General features: G+C 40.2%; 1 protein-coding gene across 4 annotated transcripts in view; it reads left to right on the top strand.

The window, feature by feature from the left end:
• The window catches only part of MYRIP (myosin VIIA and Rab interacting protein), a 236,885-nt gene that overhangs the window by 207,971 nt on the left and 4,247 nt on the right, over positions 1-24,667 (top strand). For 3 of the 4 annotated variants that reach the window (XM_026094089.2, XM_064506442.1, XM_064506444.1), the window contains 5 exons: positions 4,498-4,737; positions 19,077-19,271; positions 21,898-22,059; positions 23,864-23,968; positions 24,061-24,121. In XM_026094089.2, the coding sequence (XP_025949874.1) occupies positions 4,498-4,737; positions 19,077-19,271; positions 21,898-22,059; positions 23,864-23,968; positions 24,061-24,121 (763 nt within the window). The remainder of the gene's footprint in view (positions 1-4,497; positions 4,738-19,076; positions 19,272-21,897; positions 22,060-23,863; positions 23,969-24,060; positions 24,122-24,667) is intronic. The other variant, XM_064506443.1, reaches the window with a different exon arrangement.

The raw sequence follows: 24,667 nt of genomic DNA, 5'->3' as shown, positions 1-24,667 counted from the left end.
GACGTTGCTCAGTGGAGCTGTAATTCTTGTATTTTGGATGGAAAGTGGAGCTGCTTAATTGCTTCAGGGGAAGGCACTTACTTCATTATGACCTTGTTTCTTTTATGAAAAGGATCTTCCTGTTAATTACAGTCTTGCTGCCCCTTCTGCCTTGCAGCCAGGCAGCAGGTGACTGCTGTCAGACTGCCAGTCCCCACGGGATGGCGCTTGGGGTGTAATTGCTGCAAATCGCATCCCTGTAAAGTGCACTGGCTCTCACTGAGGAACTGCTTGCAAGCCTCACAGTTTGTGCCATCTTCTTCTAAAGCCTGCAGTTTCTAATCTCGGTTTCCTATATGGATGGTGCTTTCTCTCAAGGCTTTCTAGCATAACATGGGTTTGGTTCTGTGGCCTCCAAGCCAGTACTTTGCTTTATTTTGGAGCTTTTTTCTTTGTTAGGATTACACTGAGTTATCAAGGCATGCAAGGATTTGCAGAATGTACACTGGGAAAAGTGTATTTCCTATTTCATTGCCTGCAAAGGGCTTACCCTTGAGCTAGAAACACTTGATTTTCTTTCGGTGAGACTGGGCTTGTGGCTGTGTTATTCTACCAGGCCCTTGTTGAAGCTCTGTTTTCAGCTACACTGGTGGCCCTTTCTTTTTGTTTGCAGATGTTATTTTTATTTGCTACTGATAGAGGCAAATGAGAACTTAGACAATGATTTATACAAACACAAAGATGTCATAAACTTGCCAGATGGAGCTAAAACACAAACAGTAAACAAGAATAGTGAAGTTTAAGATAGCATCTTAAACTTATATATAAAAATAACATAAGGCATATAAAAATAATAATAGTACCTTTCAGTGTATTTATTATCTGTTGTCATGGACTCTAATGCATTTTTTTAATCTATTAATTCATGAAAGAGGTATCGTCTTGTCACAAATAGTTCACTGCCACCATCAAAAAAGTTCAAGACAACAAGGCAAGCAACCTACCACTAACAAAAATCACAGTGTAGCATTACAGTATATCATTACCTCTGCATGTAAGCAGGAGCTAACGGGTCTTGCGAATGTAAATACTCCACCTGCTCACTGTAAGGAGGCTGGGAAGCAGAAAGTTGGCTAATGGACATACCTGAATGCAGCTGTAATACACTCGGTTCCCTCGGGGTGGGTCCTCCCCCAGGAAAAGATATATATTCGTAACACAAGTTTAGCTAATGCAGAATAAAAGCCTAGGGATGCCAAGGCCACTCATGTCTTTCAACTATGTTGGAAATGTAGCAAAAAGCTCTTCAAGTTTCCATGGTAGTGAGTTAGGAAAATTCCTCTACCTGCATTAAAGCATAAGCTAGAATTGAGAATGTTTCAGGTAATGGTTGCACGTGTGGCTGAGGTAACGTAGTAGTTTGCCGCCGCTAAGAGGAATATCTTCTTCCTATCTGCCTTTGTGCCTTCCCTTCCCCTGCCTCCAGCATGGTCCAATACCCATCCTGTGTCTGCTCTGGCACACTTGGACCCCTTTGCTGAGCCTACATAAGTCATTACAGCCAAGGAAAGGAAGGAAGGGTGCAGGATGGCTCCATTTCAGCAGCACTGGGATGTTACATTATCTCACCTTGCCTCATAAAACTATATCCTCATTTTTATCTTGCTGAAGCTGGGCAATTTAGCTACATTGTCCTGCCAGGCCTTCATCCAAAATGCATGGCAAGTCAGCTGAAGGTCTCTACGTGATTTCACAGAGCTTTGCGTACAAGCAGCAGAGATCAGCCTAATAGGTGTTGTAGTGTGTAATCTGGAAGACCTATATCTTTTCAGGATCAAGAGGAGTTGTGCCTCTGCCATTCTCTCTGTGGATTCCTTACAGTAACTGGTGGTACTTTGCATAATTATTCACATATTGTGCACATGCACATATAATGCGCATGGTACATGTGCATTATTCTGATACAGCTGCTAAGCACTTAAAAGCTAAGCAGATCTGCATAGGAGGCCTCCACAGGAATCGTGTGTGAATTCTTGCTGTTTGTCAGTACTTCGTGGTGCAGCAGATGGGGTGGCAGTGTGGGAACACTTGCATCTCTGAACTTACAGCCTTCCTCATTGCTCTACTAGATTTTGTAGTCATATTTGCTGGCTTATTTAAACAAGAATAACAAACATTTGATCTGCCCAAAATATCTACATAGAATGGGATGGCCTTCTCTCCCTTGCAGACTCAACTCCAAGGTAAACCATACTTTTTCTGCCTCTGCCTAGACATTCCCAGCCATGCTCTCTATTTTGCAAGTCCTATAAATTACAGTTGTTTCTCTTCTGGGTACAAATTGATGCATTCAGCAACAACTTTTGTATTTTTATCGTAGTCTATCAATATGCCAGTATTATCCATTGCAAAATTTGGGGGAGGCTGTAATGAATTGCTGAGTGAAGTGCAAGATCTGTCTGAAAAATTTCTTACCATTTCTTTTGGCACGATTTGATGAAACACCATTGTGACAATATAGACAACATTTTTCAATTAAAAAAGTAAAATGACACCAGTCTTCTAAATGCATCTAAAAGCATCTCATAACATATTATAAAATCCAAGTGGAAACACACTGATTTGAAGTCTTGATCTTGATCTTATTCAGAACAGTTTGGAAGTTGATGTGACAGGGCTTTTTATTCTGCAAAAGCTTTCTGTTTGGGAAAAATTTAAATTTCAATATAAGCCTGTGGCTCCCCTTTTATTCTAGTTAATCATATACTTTCAAACCCTGTTTTTCTAAAAGGGCCTTCAGTATCCTGAAAGTGAAGTATAAAGTAATAATTTATTTGTGTAATTGATTCACAGGTGACTGCAGACAAAAATTGTCCAGATCGCTGTGAGAGTGCTGGAGAATACAGTACAGTTTACTGTATGATCAGTGAAAATTGACATTAAGAATATGATGTGTCAGTCCATTAAGAGCAGCTTGATGGGCAACATTTATGAGGAAATTGTCAGGGTTACCAGTTGCTATAAGAATTGGAGGTAATTGGTCCATCCGTAAATACTGATTCTGAGATTGCAGACAAAGTAGCCGTACAAAGCAAATCTGCTGTTTATATGTTTCCAAAAGAATGGTAGAGAAAACACAGCTTTCAGTCTCTCCAGCAGTGTCTGGTCCTGTCATCGTAGGAGAGCGTAAGACAAGTAAGAATTATTTCTTATCAAAGAATTGCTCCAAATCCTCTCCTTAGACCTACTGCAGTGTGATTACTACTTCTGGGCTCCAGACTGGATTCTTTACATCCTCCTCCTGGGTGTTTTTGCATAATTATGTTCTGTTTCAAAGAATTCTTTGCTTTAAAACTAGCCTAATTGCACCTTACTTTATGCACTTGACTGAAGCAGCAAAGTGCCTTATTATTCTAAGCTCTCTCTTAGCAGTCGGCAGGGAGAGAAGAGCATTTCCAGGGAGCAGTTAACACCATAGGTGGACTGGGTTGTTCAAGGAGATGCCTATCTCTCTCCACTGACTGTAGAGGAAATCAAGGGAAATTGGGTACTAAGTGGACAGCACAGCTCCAGAAAATAAGTTGGTATGTATCTGGACATTAGTTTTTGGTATAACCATCTGATATTTTCAGATTTCCTGGGAGGGCTGAAAAAAAAAGCCTCTTTCCACATTAAGTGCTGGGCAGGCAACCTACCAAACAGACTTGTGAAAGGATTTGGCTTTTTCTTCTGTTTGGTCTCCAAACTAGGGGACTTGTCATGGTTGGGTCTGTAAAACCCTTTCCTATAACCCTTTCCTTTTTCCTATAACGCCATAGTTAAATGAGACTCTGAGTACTTCCTGCCTTTAAGGATTGAAAAGTAAGAAAAGAAGGTGCTCCTAAAGACTGCACTTGTTTCAAGGAGGCATCTAGACAATAATTGTAACCATAGTGGATCCAGCTATGCAAACATCCACTGGGAAAACTGAAAATGGTAAGCACAGGCACTTAATAAGTGTGACATTTTTGTCCACTTAATAAGGTGGACATTTTGGACTAGTTTCCAGTAATCCTTAAGAAAAACACTGGTAATGCTCAAGACCAGCAACCAGGGAACTTGAGCATGGCTTTTAACTGCAAGTTGGGCACAACTGCCAGGTCACCATGGGTAAGCTATTTCATTCCCACACTTTAGTTTCTTTTTCTGGTGCACGACTGAGAGTGATGACTATGCAGTGTTGGTAATGAGAAATGCCATTTAGGCTTTTGTTTTATTAGCTTCACACAGATACATAATGATTTTGATACTTCCTTTTTACATAATGTGAAAGTAACTAGAAATGATAAATATTATCCAGCAGGTATGGGTTTACTGGCCGCCTTCTGCAAAGACATGATTGTTTTTGTTGACATGCTTACAGTGTGGTGTCTTTCTAGATTCTCTGCAGAGTAATCATACCTATACTTTTCTAGGAAGCTCTTTGCTTTCCTTTCTGTACCTATACAGTAATTATAAGTTCTTCTAATTTCTGTGCAGGATTTTGATGACTTATCAGAAACAGATATAAGCAGTGAGGATCAGCATCATAAAATCAAGCCTGACCCTATGGAAGAGGAGCTTAAATCCAGGTTATTTCAGCTTGCTGCTAAAATGAGTGACAAGGAAACCTCTTCTGGTGAAGAACAAGAGTCAGAACCTAAAACAGATCCTGAGAACCAGAAGGAGAGTTTGTCCTCAGATGAAAATGGCAAAAGTATTCACGAGGAGTTAAAGAAGGTAAGTAGTCATTAAAAAAGAGTGGGGTCAGCACTGTAAAAGCTAGAATCCAGAAAGAGAAACTTTTGATTGGAAAATAAAACATAGTTGCTTAATAAAAATGAGGTCCTTTACACTAGGTCTGAGCCTGCCACCCTTGCATGAGTAAAACTTCAATTAACCTGTGTTTTCCTTTCTGTGAGCCTCCAGAACCTCCTCAAAAGCAGTGAACTTAGCTCATGAAAACCTGTTATGTGACCCTCACAGTGAAAAGACTTTTTCTTATGTTTAGATGGAATTTCCTGTATTTCACTTTGTGCACATTGTTTCTTATCCTTTCACTGGGCACCACAGAGAAGACTCCAGCTCTGACATCTTTACTCTCCCCCGCATCAGATATTTATAGACATTGAAAAGATCCCCCTGAGCTGCCTTTTCTCCAGGCTAAACAATTGTAGCACTCTCAGCCTCTCATCATGAGATAGACACTCCAATTCGTTAATCATCACTGTGGCCCTTTGCTGGACTGGCTTCAGTATGTCCACATCTTTCTTGTACCAGGGAGTCCAGAACTGGGCACAGCACTTCTGATGTAGTCTCACCAGTGTTGAATAGAGAGGAGGGATCCCCTCCCTTGACCTGCTAGGAGTGCTCTTCCTGATGCAGACCAGGAGGCTGTTAGCCTTCTTAACCATAAGGGTTCATTGCTGGTCATGTAGAATTTACTGGCCACCAAGACCCCTAGGTCCTTTTCTGCCAAGCTCTTTTTCCAGCAGCTCAGCCTCCAGCCTGTACTGGTGCATGGGGTTATTCCTGCCCAGGTGTAGGACTTTGCACTTTCCTTTGTTGAACTTCATGAGATTTCTGTTGGCCCATGGCAGCACACCCATCTGGTGTATCAGTCACTCCTCCCAGTTCTCTATTGTTTGCAAACTTGCTGAGGGTGCACTCTGTCCCATCATCCAGATCATTAATAAAGATGTTAAACAGTATTGGTCAGTGTTGAGCCCTGGGGGACACTAGTGACTGGTGTCCAGCTGGACATTGTGCTGCTGATCACAGCCATTTGAGCCCAGCAGTTGAGCCAGTTTTCAGTTTACCTCACTGTCCACTTATCTAGTCCATACTTCCTCAGTTTGTTTATAAGGATATTATGGGAAACAGTGTCGAAAGCCTCGTTGAAGTCAAAATAAATGGCATTTGCTTCTTTCCTTTTGCCCGCTGAGGTAGTCATTTCATCATAGGAGGCTATCAGGTTGGTCAGGCATGATTTCCACTTTGTAAACCCTCGCTGACTACACCCGATCACCTTCTTGTCCTTAATATGTTTGGAAAGGGCTTCTGGGGGGATTTGCTCCATCAACTTCCCAAGAATTAAGGTGAGGCTGACTGGCTTGTAGTTTCCTGGATTTTCTTTCTTGCCCTTCTTGAAGAGAGGAGCGACATTTGCTTTCTTCCAGTCCTCAAGAACTTCCCTCTAATTGCCATGACCTTTCAAAGATAATCGAGAGGGCCTCACAATGATACCAGCCAGCTCCCTCAGCACTCATGGGTGCATCCCATTAGATTCCATGGACTTATGTGTGTCTACTTTGTTTAAATGTTCTCTAACCTGATCCTCCACTGTTGAGGGTCTGTCTTCATTGCTCCAGACTTTGCTGTTGGTCTCAAAGGCCTGGGATTCCCAAGGGCCGATCTTGCCACTAAACTGAGGCGAAGAAGACATTGAGTACCTTGGCCTTTCCCATGTCCTGTGTTACTCTTGCCCCATTCAGCAGTGGGCCCACGTCTTCCCTCACCTTCCTTTTGCTGATGATGCACCTATAGAAGCCCTTCTTGTTGCCCGTCACTTCCCTCATCAGACTCCACTTGTGGTGGGCTTTGGCTTTCCTGACCCTGTTCCTGCACACTTGGACAGTGTCTCTATAGACCTAGATCAACTGATCCTGCTTCCACCTTCTGGTATAGTAGTTCTTTATATTCATTTATATTCTTCATCAAATGATGAAGAACAGATTTCCCATTAGAGTGTTGTCCACACTCCCCATCAAAGCAGAGCCGCTGTGCAGTCAAGACACCAAGAGGTGAATCAAGGCACACAGCAGACAAGAATAAGCCTAAGTGGATCTGAAGGATAAGGGTGCTTGACTAGCAAGGGGCAGCACTGGTCATGTGTGTGCACAACTTGTATTAGACTGTCACTTACTGAGACAGAAATCCTCCTGGAAGCAAGGACCCAAACCCAATTGACTTTGCTGCCCAAGGTGAATGTCCCATTTTCTACAGGAAGGATGGAGAGTGCCCTTACTTAAGACAGTCTGAGGACATGGCTTCAAACCACCTCCTCCTAGGGGTATCCTCAAACCTCCCTCCCCTTGCTCATATGTATTCTTACCTGCAGATGGTTACACTAACGTAGCTGTTGTTTTGTCTTCCTTCCTTGTTCTTATGTTTCCAACTGGTTCCCCTTTTTCTGAATGGAGGTGATAGATCTTTGGCTTAAAACTACTTGATGAAATTCCCCAATTGTGTAATCAGTGGAAAAGAAGAAATGCTTAAATAAGCAGATTGGCTCTCCTTCCACAGGTCTTTGGAAACTTAAATAAGCAGATTGGCTCTCCTTCCACAGGTCTTTGGAAACTCCTACCTCTCTCTGGTGACAGTATTAGGGCTGAGCAGTTATATTAGGTAGGTGAGATTTTCCTGTCGTACAGCCAGGCTTCAGACATTTGATAAGTGCCTGAGAAAGGTGCCAGGAATAGACTGACCGGAGGCCACTCAGAATCATGTTCTCAAAAGAATTGTGCCAGACATGCGAAATGCAGAATTATTTCCCACCCATTGGGACAAATCTGTAGTTTGTGTTGTATTTATTCATTTTCATGAGTCTACAAAGTAGTATTGATTGTCTGCTTAAAAAAATAAAACACATATCCTGTCCAGAAAAAAGCAAATGCCCGGAGTTCTTAATTCTTTATTGTTCTTGGTTGGAAAAAAGAGTCTTAGTCATTCGTGGCTGCAGTATTTATTCTTTCTGTCTGTAGTAAAGAAACCAAAATATCCCAATGCTATTCATGGTCATGCTTCAGAGGAATTGATGGTGGAACTTGTTCAAGCTATAGAGAAACAAGCAGTGTACTTTCATTCTTATTCTCGACAGTTGTCCTTAAAAGCAATTTAAAATCTTCTGACGTGTGGCTTCTCTTTGGTAAGGTGGCTGACCAACATCTTACAATGAGATACTGAAGATGACAGTGTATGTTGCCAGTTGTGGCTTCGGTAACCTAAAATATGAAGAGCTATCTAAATGCATAAAACATATGCAATAACTTTAAAATTAGTAGATGAAGTGTCTCAATGGATATAAGTACAGAAAACAGTATTTTCAGGAAACAGGTGATTTCAGATGCCTCAAAAACTGGATGTCCCAATTTGATGCCTCTTTAAGATGTCTCATTTTTTGAAGAATACATGTTTAGGGAATTACTGATCTTTCATATTAGCACTTAACATTCTCAGCTAGAGACCCAGAGTTCTGACCCGGGCATCAAGTTTCACATTGAGCATACACAAGCACTAATTCTGGGGAACTAGAATGAGAGTTCAGGTGTCTACAGTCTGCTTTGAGCTTCTGAAAGTAGATCAGACACTGTATTTTAGTCATCTTTACTTTAACAGTGGGCTCTTTCAGAAACTTTATTTCACAAAGACAAATCAGGAAAGGGAATGTGTGCTAAAAATATCCTCAGTATTGCTAGTCCCAGCTTCCCAGAAGGGAAGAATCAGGTCCTCAAAAATCAAGTGGTTATCTTAAGAGTCAATATGTATGCTTAGTGATGTACACTTGATGAGTTTTATTTGCTGCTTTTTTTTCCCCCCTAACTTTTAGTGCTCCTATTTTCAAGCTTTATTCTGGAACACATAAGTAACTTCAAGTCACTGGGAATTTCTAATTACAGTACACTTGGCCATAGGATAAGATTTCCAGTAACATCTATCTTCTTGGAAATTAGGTACCTAGTGCTTATGAAAATCTGACATGTCTATACCTTTCAAAGTCTGGACTCCTTTCTTTTATAGAAGCTGGGAATCTCATATAATCCCATGTTGAGCTCGTGCTTGAAAAGGGGCATTAGCTGTTTTAAGATTTATATCCACTGCAGGAATTGGCGCACCCCAAGTATTCAGTGGAGAATTAGCTCAAGTGGGGCATTTATGTGTTCTCAGTTCTTTTCTCCTCAAGCTGAGCTTTATAGTTATATGCCTAGCTTTAAGGTACAAATTTGAAAATGCTGATCTTTGAATTTGTTATTCATTTTATGTGGGTTACTGAAGATTTAGGTGGGTATTAATTAACACAGGTTAATTTTGTGTCTTAGACTTAAATACCCTGAGGACTTCAGTGCAGTCATTTTTGACATTTCTAAGTTTGTGGTCACCTAAAATGGTCTTATGGAGGTTTGCAGCTCTCTCAAATGAATGTAAGCTTACAGCAGGCTTGGTTTTATAGAAAATCTTTCGTGTTTATTAAGCTACAGAAGTAGTTCATGGTCTTTCAGGGGTGTGCAGTTCCCTGAGAAGCCTACCTGTCTCTGCTGTGTCATGAAAGGCCACAGAGAGCTGTGTGTTGAGGCTGGAGTTAGCCTTGGACCCTCGAGGTTTCTGCTGTGAACAAACCATGATCACATTGTGCGACTTTTGTGATAGTGAAACATCTTGTAGGTTTTCACTTTAAGCACAGTGATCTGCACAGTTCTTAAGCCTTACATTTTTCCCCCATTTTTTTCCACTAAAACTCTAACCAAATACTTAAATAAAAAAGAAAAATGTAAATCCCTTGGAGAGTTTCTTAACGATAATAAGAGTGCCAAGCATGATAAATGGGATATATTTAGCTCTTGCTCTCTTTTCTCTTTGTCTCCTTTAATATTTTTGTGAAGATGAATAGGCTAGGACTATATTTCACAGTAGACTCCAGAAATACTTTCTAGAAAGCAATTTCAGTGGCATCTAAGTAAATGTGGCAGTTTGAATACAATCTATCATTGTGAACACTTTATCATAAACTACATTATAGAGATATTGTTATCTGCAAAAATTGCAGAGGCTATTCTTTTTTTTAAATTGACCCATGTAGCATGAAAACAGAAATAATTTTTAAAGCTTTACCTGCATTTCTCTTTTTGCTTCTATTTTTGTGCTTTTTGTTTAAGATAAGAAAATGAGCAAATGAGTTAAACTTCACTAGTAACATTCATTTTCTCTCCTCTTTGCATTGTCTTGATGCTCAGTGTTCGACTTGCTGTCTGCTTAAGGAATTTCCTTTAATCCTTTTATGCATGAACCTCTGTTCAGAAAATCTTACAACCCAGGCTTAGTCATACTATGTTTAAATCCTTCAGTTTTCTATTGGTCTTATTACATGAATTTCTGGATGACAACCTGTAAGCAAGTCTGTTAAGTAGCACAGTGAGGTCCTCTTCCCTATGTGAAACATCCAAGTCCCCTGATAGTGTGAATACTATTATTCTATAAAATATTTATGCCTTCATTTTCTGGAAACATTTTACTCATCTTAGGTTTTATAAACCTTTGTTTTGGGGCAAATGTGAACTACCAGTATCATCTTCATGTGTATTTATTTGCACCAGAGGCCTGTATTCTTTATTTTGAGAGAGTACATCTTACTCACTACTCCATTTTTCACCAGGTAAAGCAGCACATTTCGGCTACCAGTATGATGAGATTGAAATTTGTTAGAAAATCTAACTGGAACCTCTCCTTAGTGAGAGAAATAGCCTGTAGCTCTGGGTGTGGGTGCATTTTTCCTCAGCAGAAGAGTTAGCCAGCTCCCTGGTGTGGCATGCTTGTTGGTGGCCGTGCTGGCGGCTGGTCACGGAGATGGTGGCTAGGGCCCATCAGGGATGATTAGGCAAGGGGGGGCTTATGGGACTTGGTTGCCGGAGAGAAATACACTTATGGCCTTTATGTAGCTGAAGAATAGCTCCTTCTTCCAGGGACCCAGAGGCTGTGGAACAGGAGACATTTGTTCTTGTGAATGTGAGTGAGTGGCTTCACTCAGTTTCAGTCTTATTTTCTACTTTTTAGGCAGATGGCCCATTAAGTAGATGTCCGAAGCTACTTGATGGCAGTGAACATCCATAGGGTGGTGATCCCTCCTGTGTTTCACAGACCTGTTAAAGCATCACAGTATGGATGGCTGCAGTGTTGTAACAGCAACATTACAAGGAGAGAGAGCTTATGTCTCCTGTTGACTGCGTTTTACTTAATAGTTTATTAATGAACTGTTAATAGTTTGTACCAGTGCATACTCTGTCCTCACAAGAAGGTGTAGTAGTTTCTGTTGACTGTTATCTTGCAACTTCCTGAGCTGAAAATGTTGCTGAGGAACTCCTGAAAATTTTGGTTGGTTTGTTCATCTGGGCAGGGTTTTATAGCAAAATGCTATCCAGCTTTGTAGGCCTGCAAGCCTCATAAATGACTAAATAAAAGTTCCCGAATGGGCTAGAACCCCGTAGCTCACTTAAACAAGGAGATTTTATATAGTATAGTAGCCTTTTACATTGCTACTGTTATCCTAAGAAAACTGAACTGTGTAATACAATGACATATCTTCCTGGGCTGACAAAACTCAGAAGATATATTTGTGTATGTGTATATATATGTTGTTTCACATTTTTATATGCAAGACACTCATTCTTGAATTTTGGTAGGCCATGGCTTTTGTTATTAAGATGTTAATTATCTAGGTAGCCTTCTGAAGTTCAGAATTGAAAACTGAACATATGCAGCATTGTAAAATACGATCCTTAACGTTTAAGAACTGCAGCTAATCTATCCACAGGATACTGAATGACAATAGGGGAAAGGGATTTTGGTCAAGGATGGTGAAACAATGGCTTGTTTTTCTAAAAGAGGCATGAAATTTAATTCTTCATACTGGGCTAATGGATCCAAAGTTTATATTGTCAATTCAGCCAAGCATTCAAGCATGTGTTCAGTTTTAAACTGAGAGTTAAGTAATTGCTGGACACAAATCCCATTCAATAGATTTCCCTCAAGTATTTACTATTATTTATTAGTATTTACTATGGAGAATTAAGTTGGCCCTGGGTTTATTTTGCCAAAATACGAATCTTTGGTTTCAAGAAATCCAGTTGCTTTAAGACCATAAAAATTAAAAAAAAAGTTATTTTTAAAAATGAGCAATGATGTTTGTGTTCCTCCAATTCTGATACCTTTGGGGCTCAATAGCATTGCATAAGTATGGCTGCCTAGTCTGTCTGAGATATCCTAGGGTATCGCACATGGCCTTAAGCTGCTGGTCCGAAGGAAACATATATCTCCCAGGTCCCATGTTATATATGACAGCCCTGTTTGGAAGTCCTCAGATACTTTGAGCTGTTTCAAACTGCACCTCATCTGTCTATGTTTAAGCAACTGGATCAAACCCCCACTGCATCCACCTGGAAAGGTGCAGAAAATGTGAGATATTCAGCTGGCTTCACATAGGGAATGCAACACCTTTGTAAACAAGACTCAGATTTAATCTGAGATACGATACTCAAGTCCATGCATGCCCAAGCCAACCCTGTCCAGCATGCATGAAATGGGAATCTCATTTAGTTGTCTTCTTACCAAAGATTTATTTACTTAGCAAGTAAATGTAAAAGCCATTTTACAGATACAGTTGCAGAAAATCAAAAAATAATAGTGTATGCTGCTGAAACAAAATGGAAGAAAATAGAGACTGTAACAAAAAAGTTGTTATTATCTTGTCTTTTTTTTATGAGCAGCCCAGAGACTTGGCAGTGACACATGAGCTCTTTCAGATCTAGCTGGAAGAGCTTCAAGAAAGTGCTGCTTCTCAGCTGGATGTTACTTCTGTCACAGCACAGCCAACAGGGTAACTGTGGTGTGTCATTACTTCAGGGCAAAACCAGTCAGTTTAGTTTAAATAGACTTAAATAAATTAGAGGGATTAAGGTAAGCCTGCTGACTTGGCACTGGAGAGTGGTAATATGAAGGGTTTCACTTGTTCCTTTTGGAGCAGTGAACTCTAGGAGAGAGATGACAGCAAACAGTAGGAAGTGATTTGGCACAAGACATGTTAAGTCAGCCCAGCTGTTTCTGACATGAGCATCTGACTGTGGCACAAGTGAGGTACTGACCCTTTTGTGACTGGAAACATGCAGTATCCAAAATGCAATCATGTAGAGGGAAAAATTGTAGCTACAGCAGGCTCTTCTTTTTCTTCACACTGCTGCAGAAGTCTACTTCTACTGCTAGTGCCACTTTGTTTTGGGATGATGGAAATCATTATTTCTCATTTGTTTCATTTCATAAAAATATCGTGTCATTTTGCAGTGTCTGTTTTAATGAGATTTGTTATTTTAAATCCCACAAACAAAAATCACTTAGGCATTGTTTTATTTTAAATATTTTAGTAATGTGTGTAATATCAAAACTTTATGAGCTTCTTTATCCTTGCTGTTCATCCCCAAATTCTAAGTCTGAACCTATATAAATGTTAACCTGTGTAGATGTTAACATATCTTTTCTGCCTTTCTATTTAACTGCTTTCCCACTATCTAGGAAAAACAAAAGGCTTTTGATCTTCATTTAAAGCTGCAGTTTTTATCTACTGTATTGCAGCAGGTGAGAGCACTTTATTTTGTCTTGTGTTTTCTTACATCTCTTACATAGTAAGAGATGCTATAAAGTGATGTTGAGGTTTCCCCATTTCCCAAGCAGAGTTCCCAAACTCAGAGTATTTTCTTGGAAATATCAGGTCACATTCTCTTGGCTGCTTTCAATAATCATCACAAGCAGATAATGCTTACCTTGTATTTTACAATTTTTAACATCCTTGTATTTTAAAATTTTTAACATCTCTCATATAAGAGTAAGCAAATTAATTTTGTATGATTCTCTCAGTCATAAAATAGAACCACTTTTTTGCGTCAATGGTTGGTGATTAGTTCAAGAAAACAATCCCCCTCTCAGCTTTATTTTTCTTCCTTACTCTCAGAGTCAAGTTTTATCGTTTGTATTTTAATCACTTGTTAGATCTTAGTTTTCTTTAAGGATGATCTTTTAAAAAATATTTTTCTATTTGTGCAATGTCATAAGCCTATGTCCATTACAGATATATTTATAGAATCTCATGTGGATTTTGAGACTTAAGAAATATTTCCATTTCCAACTTGGACCATATTATTTCATCTCTTGAAAGAATAAAGTCCTTCCTCATAATTGTAGGAAACTTGTCTGTAGAAACCAAGTGTTACAAATAATTAGTGATAATATCTATAATTACATTAGAACAGTGGATTGCATTCATTAGTTAAAATCTAATGTTGAGAAATATCTAGCATAATTGAAAAGAGAGACTACATCTCTCCATGTCATACTTCGGACAACATCTATAGAAGAGCTCACTCTGTAAGCCAATAGCTTGCTTTCTCTAAGCAAGCACCCATAGATGAAGATACTGATGTTTAAGGCAAGTCTCAAGCTTGCACAGTAGAGTCCTTCCTCAGTGCCATGGTTTATCGGAGTAGACTTGTCTTTCATCAGATATCAAGGCAAATGTTAACTTTCTTTCCCAGTGTCTGTGGTATAGAGCAGTTAGGGCTCAGTTTTAGGTCATGCGAAGACTAGAGTGAAGACTGCTGTTGGTGGTTCTTCATTGATGGCTCTGTTTGTCCCACAGTGTGAATTGGCCAGTGGCCAAGATCTTGCTTACCTGTGCGGAAGAGGGAGTTTTGATAGGTTTTTCAGGGCCTTCTCAAAGCTGTCCAGTGCAAAGTTTGTGTGGTGGGAGAGCAGTTTTGGTTTCTGTTGTTTTCGTCAAGTCTGGATTCAGTCCAGTTACTCTGAAAAGATGAATCAACCAGAAGCAAAGAGAAACTTCTCCCCAACCTCCCCTAAGCCCCCACAAGAAGAGGATGAGGGATATTGATTGAGAAACCTGCACGCCACCGGGAGCATGATACAGCGCCTTGAGAATGGAGCAAGTAACGATTGTACTACAAGTGATCAAGGACACGTCAATGCTGTCAGGGCTGCTAGTGATGCAAACTTCCCTTGCTCTAATTCTTGATCTGACTATTGATGTGACCTGTTCTCTATTGAACAGCATGCCACTGCCTCCAGTGCCAGTTTAATAGATCCTAATGATAGCATAATATTATGGTAGCAAAAAGGGAAGATACTAATGGCTGAGTAAAATGTGGAGAAAAAAATAGTGCAAGTGATGGAGAAGACTTCTGGGGTCACTTAACTGCATTAAGAACATTCATCATAAAGTAAATGATGTTCATGAGCAGAAACTTGATGCAGAGATGTTGTGGGCTGCTGGGATACATAGAAGGACATGTTGCTCACCCACTCTCAGCAGTCCGATCACTTGTGTTGCTTCAGTTTTCTCATCCTGCTTTATTTCTGTTACTCATTAGCTTTTGTGCAAGGATGCAAATACTGTTCTACAAAGCAGTCTCAGTGTATCACCCTTAATAAAAACGAAAGAAATACCAGCTGCGGCAGCTCAAGAGAAGGGAAATGGCTGAAGTTCATTAAGAGCTAGCTTAGACCACTGAAATGTTATCTTCAGCAAAACAGGAATCCTTTGTCAGTCCAAACACACATAGAAATGACAGGAAAGATGTCTCACAACATGCTGTGTTTATCATATTCTGTATATACACATACATGCACGCATATCAGTATATGTATATTTTCATTAGTTTTAAAACTCTTCCACAAAGAACTCAAGAAATTGAGCATGCCCTTTTGTTTGTGTCTTTAATGTCTTTGTAAGCATGAGCACTAATTATCATAAAAAGTATGTTTTCCTTATTCCATTAAACGCTTAGTCTCAGATTCAGTAGGGAAATAGATTCTAATAACCAGTGCAAACATTCAGATTTGGAGCAGCTGCACTGATTTCATTTGAGACAGGTGGTGGTAAGCCAGATGTACGTTAGCATCACTGAAATCAGGATGCATCCCAGTGTTTCCAGAAGAATGGTTATGCTTAGTTATACTGCGCTAGATGTTTGTTATAGAGATTGCTTTGTGTGTCAATCACATCCTTATTAGTTCTTTGACTGCTTGGCAAGACAGAGGGTGAGACTTCATCAAGGCATTAGAGCTGTCTCTTTGAATCCCTTGTAGGTGTTAACAGTGACCTTTCCTGCAAGGGCAGGATAAATGAGACAGCCGAGGGCCCTTTATAGCAATCTGAAATGTCCACCTACCAGCATGATTTTGGTGTGCGTGTGTCTGAATTTTAGGCAATTTTTAGAGAACCTCATAACTTCTAAGTGTGACGTGGGTGGTTGCGGGGAGGGGAGAGGGCTGTGGGAAGCTTTTAGTCTGCTTCTTTCTTTTGCTGGTTCGTTTAAGGAGATTGATCTTGTGGCTCTGCCATAAACACTGTTGTTCTGCACATTGAGGTTTGCAGCTCTGGGACCCGTGTAAACGGCTGGTTAGGGGTCACTCTCCCCATGTCCGATAGGAATTCACACACAGGATCTTCCCTTTATGCCTAGCGTGGCTTGGCTCTCTGATAACACCTCTTTCTGGCAGCTGCTGGGGGAAAAGCCCTAGGGGCCCACCATGAACACAGAACAAGTACTTGTCATACAAAAACTTCAGGACAGGTTTTTTTCTCACACATGTTAAATAATTATTTCTCCAGTATTATTTTTCCACCCCACTCAGTTTGCAAACCGGAACATGTTTCGGGAACATGAGCTGTTTGAACAGCTTTTAACAGTTGCTAAAGAACAGATAGAAATATATGCAAAACCATTAATTGAGTAGACAATTTTACCCAATTTAAGAACCCCCAGACTCCCCGCGTGTTGTTTTTGTGCCTCCCTTTGGCAGACGTTAATGTCTTCTTGCTTCTCTGTAAAACACAGGCCAGGGCAAAGCCAAGTGCCAAATATCCTTAGCAGGAAGCTTTCACAAAGTTTAAATTTAAATCCTTTGAAATATTGCTTTTACTCTTAAGTTTGGGGAGGTCTACTTTTCAGGTATACTCTGATCCAAGGAAAAGATACCAACAGGCCAGGATCAAGATACATTCATTGATGCAGATGCTTTATGAACATTCATCTAGCTGCCTTGTACTACATTCAGGGTGAAGCGAATCCGTGGTTTTAAAAGTCAAATATCTGCCACTAAGGACTTATGTCAGAATTCTAGAAGATCCTAAAAATCGTATTTCTTGCCTGTTGAACTTCTTCCCCCCCCCCCCCCCCCCAATCAGGTACATGTTGAGGAGGTACAGTATTTTCCTTGAAATTTTGATTTCATAAAGCTTCCTATCACAGAACACTTTACCAGGAAAAAGAAAAACCTGTTCTGTGATAACTGTTCTGTAATAAATGCCAATATGAATTCTCATATTCTGGGATAAGAGCACCTTTTTCTAATTTAAGTTAATCCTTTTTAGAAATCTGTTATTAGCATTAAAGGATACAAATTTTTAAGAAATAACACGAAATTCAGGCTACAATTCCTTAAAATGCAGAACATATATCAGTAAAGATGATGAAAACAATGTAGTGTCTGGCCTCTATCCTTTTTTGGTCACTACTCATAGAACTGAATAAGAAATAGGTACTTGTAAAAGCAAATAATAAAACAAAGTAACATTGATTTCTGCCTCCATCCTATAAAATTATTGATCTGTTTTTAACCTAATTGGCACTTGTGAAAATAAATGGAAAAAACAGTAGGCTATTTATGGGGTTCAAGTATTTGTTCTTGGTAACAGAGTCCTATGCTTACTTGCTCAGGACTGATTTGGCTTTTGTAACAAGCTAAAGATCTGTGTGCTGTAGCATACTATACTTGCTTTGTTATCATTCTCTTTAATCTCATGTATCTAATTATTTCTTGTAATTCAAAGGAATAACAGTGCTATAAGATGCCTTCGTGTATCGGTTTACAACTGTTCAGCACACACTGCCAAAGAAGTGCAGTTTTTCAGTAAAAGTCTTATCTATCATATAAATGAACAGATAAATACAGGAAAGATATGATAAAAGAGGTTTTCCAGGTAAAGCCACTAGAGTTTTTGTGAAACAAAGGAACTTTATTTCTGCTATATCCACTATAAGTAGACCAGCTGACATATTGATTAATGTAGTTTTAAAATAATAGGCTTTTGTTCTTAAAGACATTTTTAGCCAGTTACACTTTTCCTTACTACAAAATTTACTGTATAGAATCCAGAGACTGTCTGTTTCCTCAGTTTTGATTCTGCAGATATTTTGTTTGTGGAAAAATTTACCCATGCATAGGCCCCTAATTCACATGCATAAGTATTTGCAGGTTGGGGAATTAATTAAATTTATATTTGAGCTTTCCATCACTTCCTTATAGGCAAAGCAGCATTGAAGATATTCCACATGAATTCAGTGACAGTATTTCTATTGACTTAACTAGTTTGGGATCAATCTCCAAGCTGTCTAGTTTGGATGTTGAATGTGATGCCTGAGGGTACCTCAGATGAAATTTTATTGCTGGCAGAGCAGTTGTCCTGAAGCCTAAAGCCTTTGTAAGAATCATCAGAATCAGGACCACTGATAAAAATTTACAGATCAGGAACACTGATAAGATTTAGAGTTAAAAAGGGTTGGGGAGAAGGGCTGGATAAAGCTGCATGCTTTTCCTTGCTATTTGAAATAATTTATTTAATAAATATTTTTAAAATGTTGAATTGAAATTCAAAAACATTCAGAATACAAATGATAGCCCTTTCTTTTTTGGGACTGTCAATTCATAGCAAGCATCTTTGTAAACTACTCTTCTCATAGGGCTGCTGAAGATTGCTTTCTCTTTTCTGTGGCTGCCATCTGGTAGCTTCTCTAGATACGGAGATGGATGGTTCCACATCTGTCTGCCCATGCAAAAAAAAAGAAGATTGTGTTTTAAAAATCTGTTTTAAATGCTTTTTCAAAAATAGACAAATCTAGCTGACTTTGATTTTAAAGCTGGGTATGTCTGTGCTCATTTGGGATAAGATTTGAACCTGATCATTTCAGCCGTCTGCTAGAAATTGTGTTGTGGGAGATCTGTGTGTGTATGTTATTTTGGGTGCTGTATCAGTGTGCATATGGGAAAAAGGACAGGAAAGGGGAAGTAGATTCCAACACAGCCACTTTTCGTTACAGAGTTCTTGTGTCCATTCATGGCAGCTAGCTAGGTGTACTGTTTTAGCGTGTTTAAAAGCTACAGCTACAAGCAAGGTATTTTGCATATTGCCCCCCTGTGCTAACTTAATGCTGTTGTTTTCCCTGTCTACTCTCGTAACAAAACAGAAGTACTCTGCTGTCTCTCTCTGCAACATATCTACAGAGGTCCTAAAAGTCATCAATGCCACTGAGGAACTGATAGCAGAGTCCACAGGTCCCTGTGATTTCCCAGCTGACCTCCACGACAGCGGGACGGGGACATTCCCGTTAGGGACCGACCCCGCCAGACTCGACGAGCAGCTCACCACACTGGAAGAAAACGTAAGAACGTGACTCAGTGTGTGAAATTGTCGAGTGTGTGTGTGTGTGCGCGCGACTGAAACGGGAGGGTGTTTAGGCAGCATCAGTGGATGTTCAGAATTAACTTTGTGTTATTTAAATAAAATAAATACATAAACAGAGCAAAGAATACTTATTTTAAAGGAGTGCTCATCCCTTTTCTTTAGATGTGTACTTCAAAACATTTGGGGAAAGAGGAGATGGATGTGTTTGGTTTCATATGTAATTTTAGAATCCCTCTCTTAAAAATTAACTTAATCCCCTAGGATCTCAATAGTTTTGCAGCTGCACCATGCCTTGTTGAAGCTACACATCTCCAAGTCTCAGCACAGCCTTATTATTGCAAGGACAAGCAGAGAGAGCAGGTCTTGAGTCACCTAGACAAGAAAGAGGAGCTCTTCCTCCACCCACGCTTCCCCAATGTGCCCATACTGCGCTGGGCATCCCAGGACCCAGAGCGCTCTGCTGTCCTCTTAAAAAGAGCAGACTGGAGAAGTAGAATTACACAAACATTCATTTGGCCATGTTCACATCTTCCATCCTTTCACAGGAGTACCTGTCATCAGAAGGGAAGATCTAATGCTGAATCACTGAGAGAAGTCACTGTTCACTGGGAGTTTTTATGCATCCACTTAATGGAGTCAGTGTACTTGTAACTTTTGATTTTCTCGTCTCTCCACATTTAACTGATTATATTTTGATGATTTTCCCTTCATTAGGAGCTTTTAAAGATCTCATAGGAATCCAGGCTGTCCCATTATAACATCCTGATCAATTCACGAAAATAGATCCTGTTCTCCTTTAGCCCCCTGAAAATTTTCCAAACCGGAATCTCTTTTTCCTGGCTAAAACCAGTCTGTGTCGCAGAAATCCCCTCCCACAACAGCCCCAGGCTAGGGGCCTTTTGGGAGATACCTTGTGGCAATGGCAAGCCCTCCTGGCACAGGGCCTGTCCTCCAGAGACCTCCCACCTGCCCCGCGATTCCCAGGGTTCTCTCACCCCCCACTTTTTTGAGCTCAGATCTCCGAGCCCTGCTTGGGTTGCTTTCCAGCCCACATCCTACCCCTCCAAACCTTGTCTGCTCCCAAACATTTCCCCTCTCAGACCTCTGCCCCTGACCCCGCAAAGAAGTATCATTGAAATGAATGGAAGGAGTAATTTTTATTTAAATCAGAATGTTAATTATAAGGCCCACTTGTGTCTCAGGTACTTCAACAGAGACATTAAATCAGGTCACTTATTCATTCTAGGTACATTTCTCACGGACTTTATCCTTGCAGTTAAAGATTGTCCTCTTCTGAGAGGTAGTTCATATTAGATGTAGTGCATTAGCTTCTTTGCAAAGTCATGCACTTGAAAAAATATATATAATTTATGCACTGAAATGATTGAAGCACAGCAAAAAATCTTTTGTAAACAATTAAGAAAAAATAATAAAAACAAAAAATAATAAAAAGTGATTAAGAAAGAGTTAAATCTTACTCTAGTTGTTCTCCATCGCTTTTGATCCATGAAGTCACAGCATGACTAGAAATGATCTCAAGAACTGTTACAAGGACTGCAGCATCTAGGAGTCATGGGCAGATCTAATGCCTTGAGTGGGAAATGTGCATGAAGTGAAGACTCAAGCATCTTCTTCAGATCCTGTTTGCTTGCCCCTGGAACCGTGAAGTTAGCCACAGAATATATTTAATTCCTTAGTAGCTTTGTAGCACCACAGTCTTTACAGCTACCAGAATAAGAGAGGCTGCCACTGGGGAAAATCAGAATCTGTATTTCCTTTCCACTGTCCTGTTACCAGCATCATACAACAGTCTCTTGGCTATCTAAGAAATAGGCAGAATGTGCAGTATTTTCACAGGGTTGGTTTTAAACATAGCACTTGAGGGCCAGTGTTTTGTAAGTTACTCTCTTCTGTAAAGTGTGGACCTCCATCCAGCTGCGTATTTTAGATTTCTTCATGAAATAAAAGAAACCCATAGAACACAATGCACCATAAATTATTACACTGGGATATGAGAAACAAACCCTCTACCTGCAGCTATCAGAGGCATTGTAGGTGGGTGAAAATGTTACTGAAGAGAGAGAGTTGTGTGTTTTTAGGAAAGATTTCTAAATTATGGGGTGTGTTATTCTCTCTTATCTGGTCCAGTCTATGGACCCTTCACTGATTCACTCCAAAGCTTCCAGAGATGGAAAGGTTGTGGCTGCTGTAGATTTGAGTGAGAGAGGGATGGGAGGGAGTTCACTGTGCTACACTTGCAAGCAGTTACTCTATTAAATGTTAGTATCCATATGCTGCTGTATAGTTATTCCTACACAGATTTTGATTGTCAGAGGACCTTGAGAGCATGTTTTAATAAACACAAATTTATATGTGATGTGAGCTATTGCTCCTCCTTGCAGACTTTCACTTTTTGTTATGAAATTAAATATCAAAAAACCCTTAAGCAAACTTTTCAGCTTTTTTTTTGGTGGTGGTGAATCTGGAAAAATTCTGTTTTGGAATTGTAGTGGAAGATGCTCGTGGAAGATGCAGTCTGGTCAAACCTCCATGCATACAAAGCAGAAATCTGACTGACAGCTCTCCCTGCCTTGGCCCTGCAGGTGTACTTGACAGCCGGCGCTGTGTATGGTCTGGAGGGGCACCTGAACAGCCTGGAGGATGCAGCACGGAAGATCAGCAGTGTTACTGCAGAATCGGAGCTGGCCGAGCTGGAAGATCAGGTGGCCACAGCAGCCGCCCAGGTTCATCACGCAGAGCTTCAGGTGAGGACCGTGGCTGCCTCCCTACCTGCAGGTTTCACACTGTCTTGCCTAGCGCTTGTGTTTTGTCTGTGCACACTTATTTTCAATGTTCTCTTGTACTGCAGTGAACTGATAATCCAAGGATATGTGACTGCCTAACAGGAGCTGAGCAAAGCTTAACTGTGCTGTGTAACTCAGCGCAGCCCTACGTACTATATTTGTTTGTTTCTTCCCCAAGCTTGTTTTCAGACGTGAGAATGAAACAGTCTATTCAATTCTAATACTGTAATCCTAAAACTATACCTGCTCCTTGCTCCCAGGTGGATCATGTGGTGCGCTCTGTGTCATACATGTGGCTGTTGTTAGACACAACAATAAATACAGCTTTATGTAGTTCTTCTAATCAGCAGATTTTAGAGCACTTTATAAAAGAAACCAATGTTGGTGTCATTGTTCTACTGATAAAGGCCAAGGCCAGCGAGCCACTGAGCAAAGCACAGACCTAGCACTTCCCAGTCTCCCTGGGGCTTTAGCTGCTAAGGAGTACCTGTCCTGAATGGAAGGACACTGTTCATGTGAGCTGCAATCCAGGGTCTCTCTAGTGGGTCCGGGAAAGTCTGAGGCTCAGAGGAGAACTTCCTGACGTGGTGCACAAAGTTGAAAGGGGCAACGTTGCCAGACCTTAGGGTCATAACAACCTCCACACACTGCTATGCCCTCGCTCTCAAGGACTTCACTGACCAGTTTGCACCAAGCGAGGCACTCTGACATCCTTGTGCCAGGCTTTTTTAGCAGGAAAGTACCTGCTTGTCTTACTCAGTGGGATCATGCTCAGTTTAGGACTGAGCAAAGATCTCAGAATCTAGCCTGATGTCTGAAGTGCATTGCAGAACTAGACGCCTTATCAAACTGTCAAGGAGATCTTACTGATTTCAATTAGTATTTTATGGTAAGTATGTAAATGGGGGTGAGGAGTGAGGGAGGAGACAGGCCTGAGATACAAGAGGAAGATGACAGAGAAGGTGGTACACAACTGATTCAGTTGAAGCCTTTTTGCACAGCTTCAGGTGTCATAAATTAGGAGTCAAGTTATATGTGCAGCTAAAGTCTGGCTTTTCTGACTGTTCTTTCCTTTTTGGCAACATCTGTTTCCACTGGTGTCAGCATCAGCCTACTTTCTCCCAAAATGCTCATTTACTTGGGTCTTTTGTTTTTCCTAGCAATTTGTTTTCCATTGAGTGTTTTGATATAGTGTGGCATGCCTTTGTGCATGTTTGTGTTTATTTGCGCATACACCAAAATTATAGCATAATTATTTAAGATCAAAGTTTTGGATTTGTGACAGAGGATCTATTTTGTATGTGCAGAAAACTTGGAAATAATTGGGAATTAGCAAATCTGTTCCACCAAGTGGTATTTTTGAATGTAGGTTTTGAACAACCCTGCTTGAATAAGCTTGGAATTACATAGCTAAAGGTATTTGGGAGATGGCAGATGTGGGGACTTTCTTTCCTCCTTTCTTTTTTTCCTCAAAAGGAGTAAAGTGCTTCTTCCTTGAAGTCACACGGTAGGTTAGATTGTTCTTTTACTCCGTCTGATTGGTGATCATCTTTACTGACAAATAAAACCCCTTTTGACATCAGGACTAAAGAATACAGGAAAGCAAAGTGTCAGAAGTGCTGAAGAAATCAGCCGTTTATATTTTTTTATTAAAGAGGAATTGAGTGGGGAAGGGATATATTTTAGTAGTGGCATCTATAGTAATTTTAAAACTTCTTTTTTCCCCTCCCCATCTGTCTGTCTCTCTTTTTTATTTTCTTTGAAGATTTCAGATATTGAGAGCAGAATATCAGCTCTCACTGTTGCAGGCTTGAACGTGGCTCCATGTGTTCGCCTGACAAGGAAACGGGATCAAAAGCAAACAAACCAGGTGCCAGAACATTATGTAGTATTCAAAAATACGGGGAAATCCTACCTCTTTTTCTGTAATGGAGTTGAGTAATGTGTGTGTGTTGTTTACAGATGCATACAATAGACACATCAAGACAGCAGAGGAGAAAACTTCCAGCTCCACCAATAAAAGGTGCACTGAAGTTGTTAAGTACATTATTTCACAGTCTCTCTTTAAACGTTTCAATATAATGTATGGTTCAGCAAAGTAGTGGAAGGATTAAGTTATAAAATGAACAGAGCAAGCCTAAGTGTGTCCACCCTCCTCATTTCCCATTGTACTTTTATAAAATAAAATACCCATCTGGCACATTAAAAAGCATCCCCACTTTCTCTTTCGGTGGAGGTTGTGACAGTGGCAGATTACTAGGAGCAGAAGCAGAAGGCTGGGGAAAAGCAAACAAGAAATGCTGAATGCTTGTCCTGCGAAAGTTAAGCTGATGCTTTGGAGAGTCTGGAGTTAGATTGTGAGACCCAAGCAGTTGTACTGTGTTAATTAGCGATAGACAGTTGCCACTCTCTGCAACCCATAGGGGTTTTCATAAAGAACATGCCCACTGAATTCAGTCTGTATTATTTGGCTCAGCAGTGCTCCTGGTATGTTAGGGTATGGCTGTGAGTTGGTTTTATAATATATAGTGCTCTTTTTTTTTGATGTTTGCTCTGTTTTTACCCTGCA

Source organism: Dromaius novaehollandiae, chromosome 2 (assembly GCF_036370855.1).
Source record: "Dromaius novaehollandiae isolate bDroNov1 chromosome 2, bDroNov1.hap1, whole genome shotgun sequence".
Classification (NCBI taxonomy): domain Eukaryota; kingdom Metazoa; phylum Chordata; class Aves; order Casuariiformes; family Dromaiidae; genus Dromaius; species Dromaius novaehollandiae.
The sequence above is the reverse complement of the archived record's forward strand: the minus strand, read 5'-3'. Positions and strand labels throughout refer to the sequence as shown.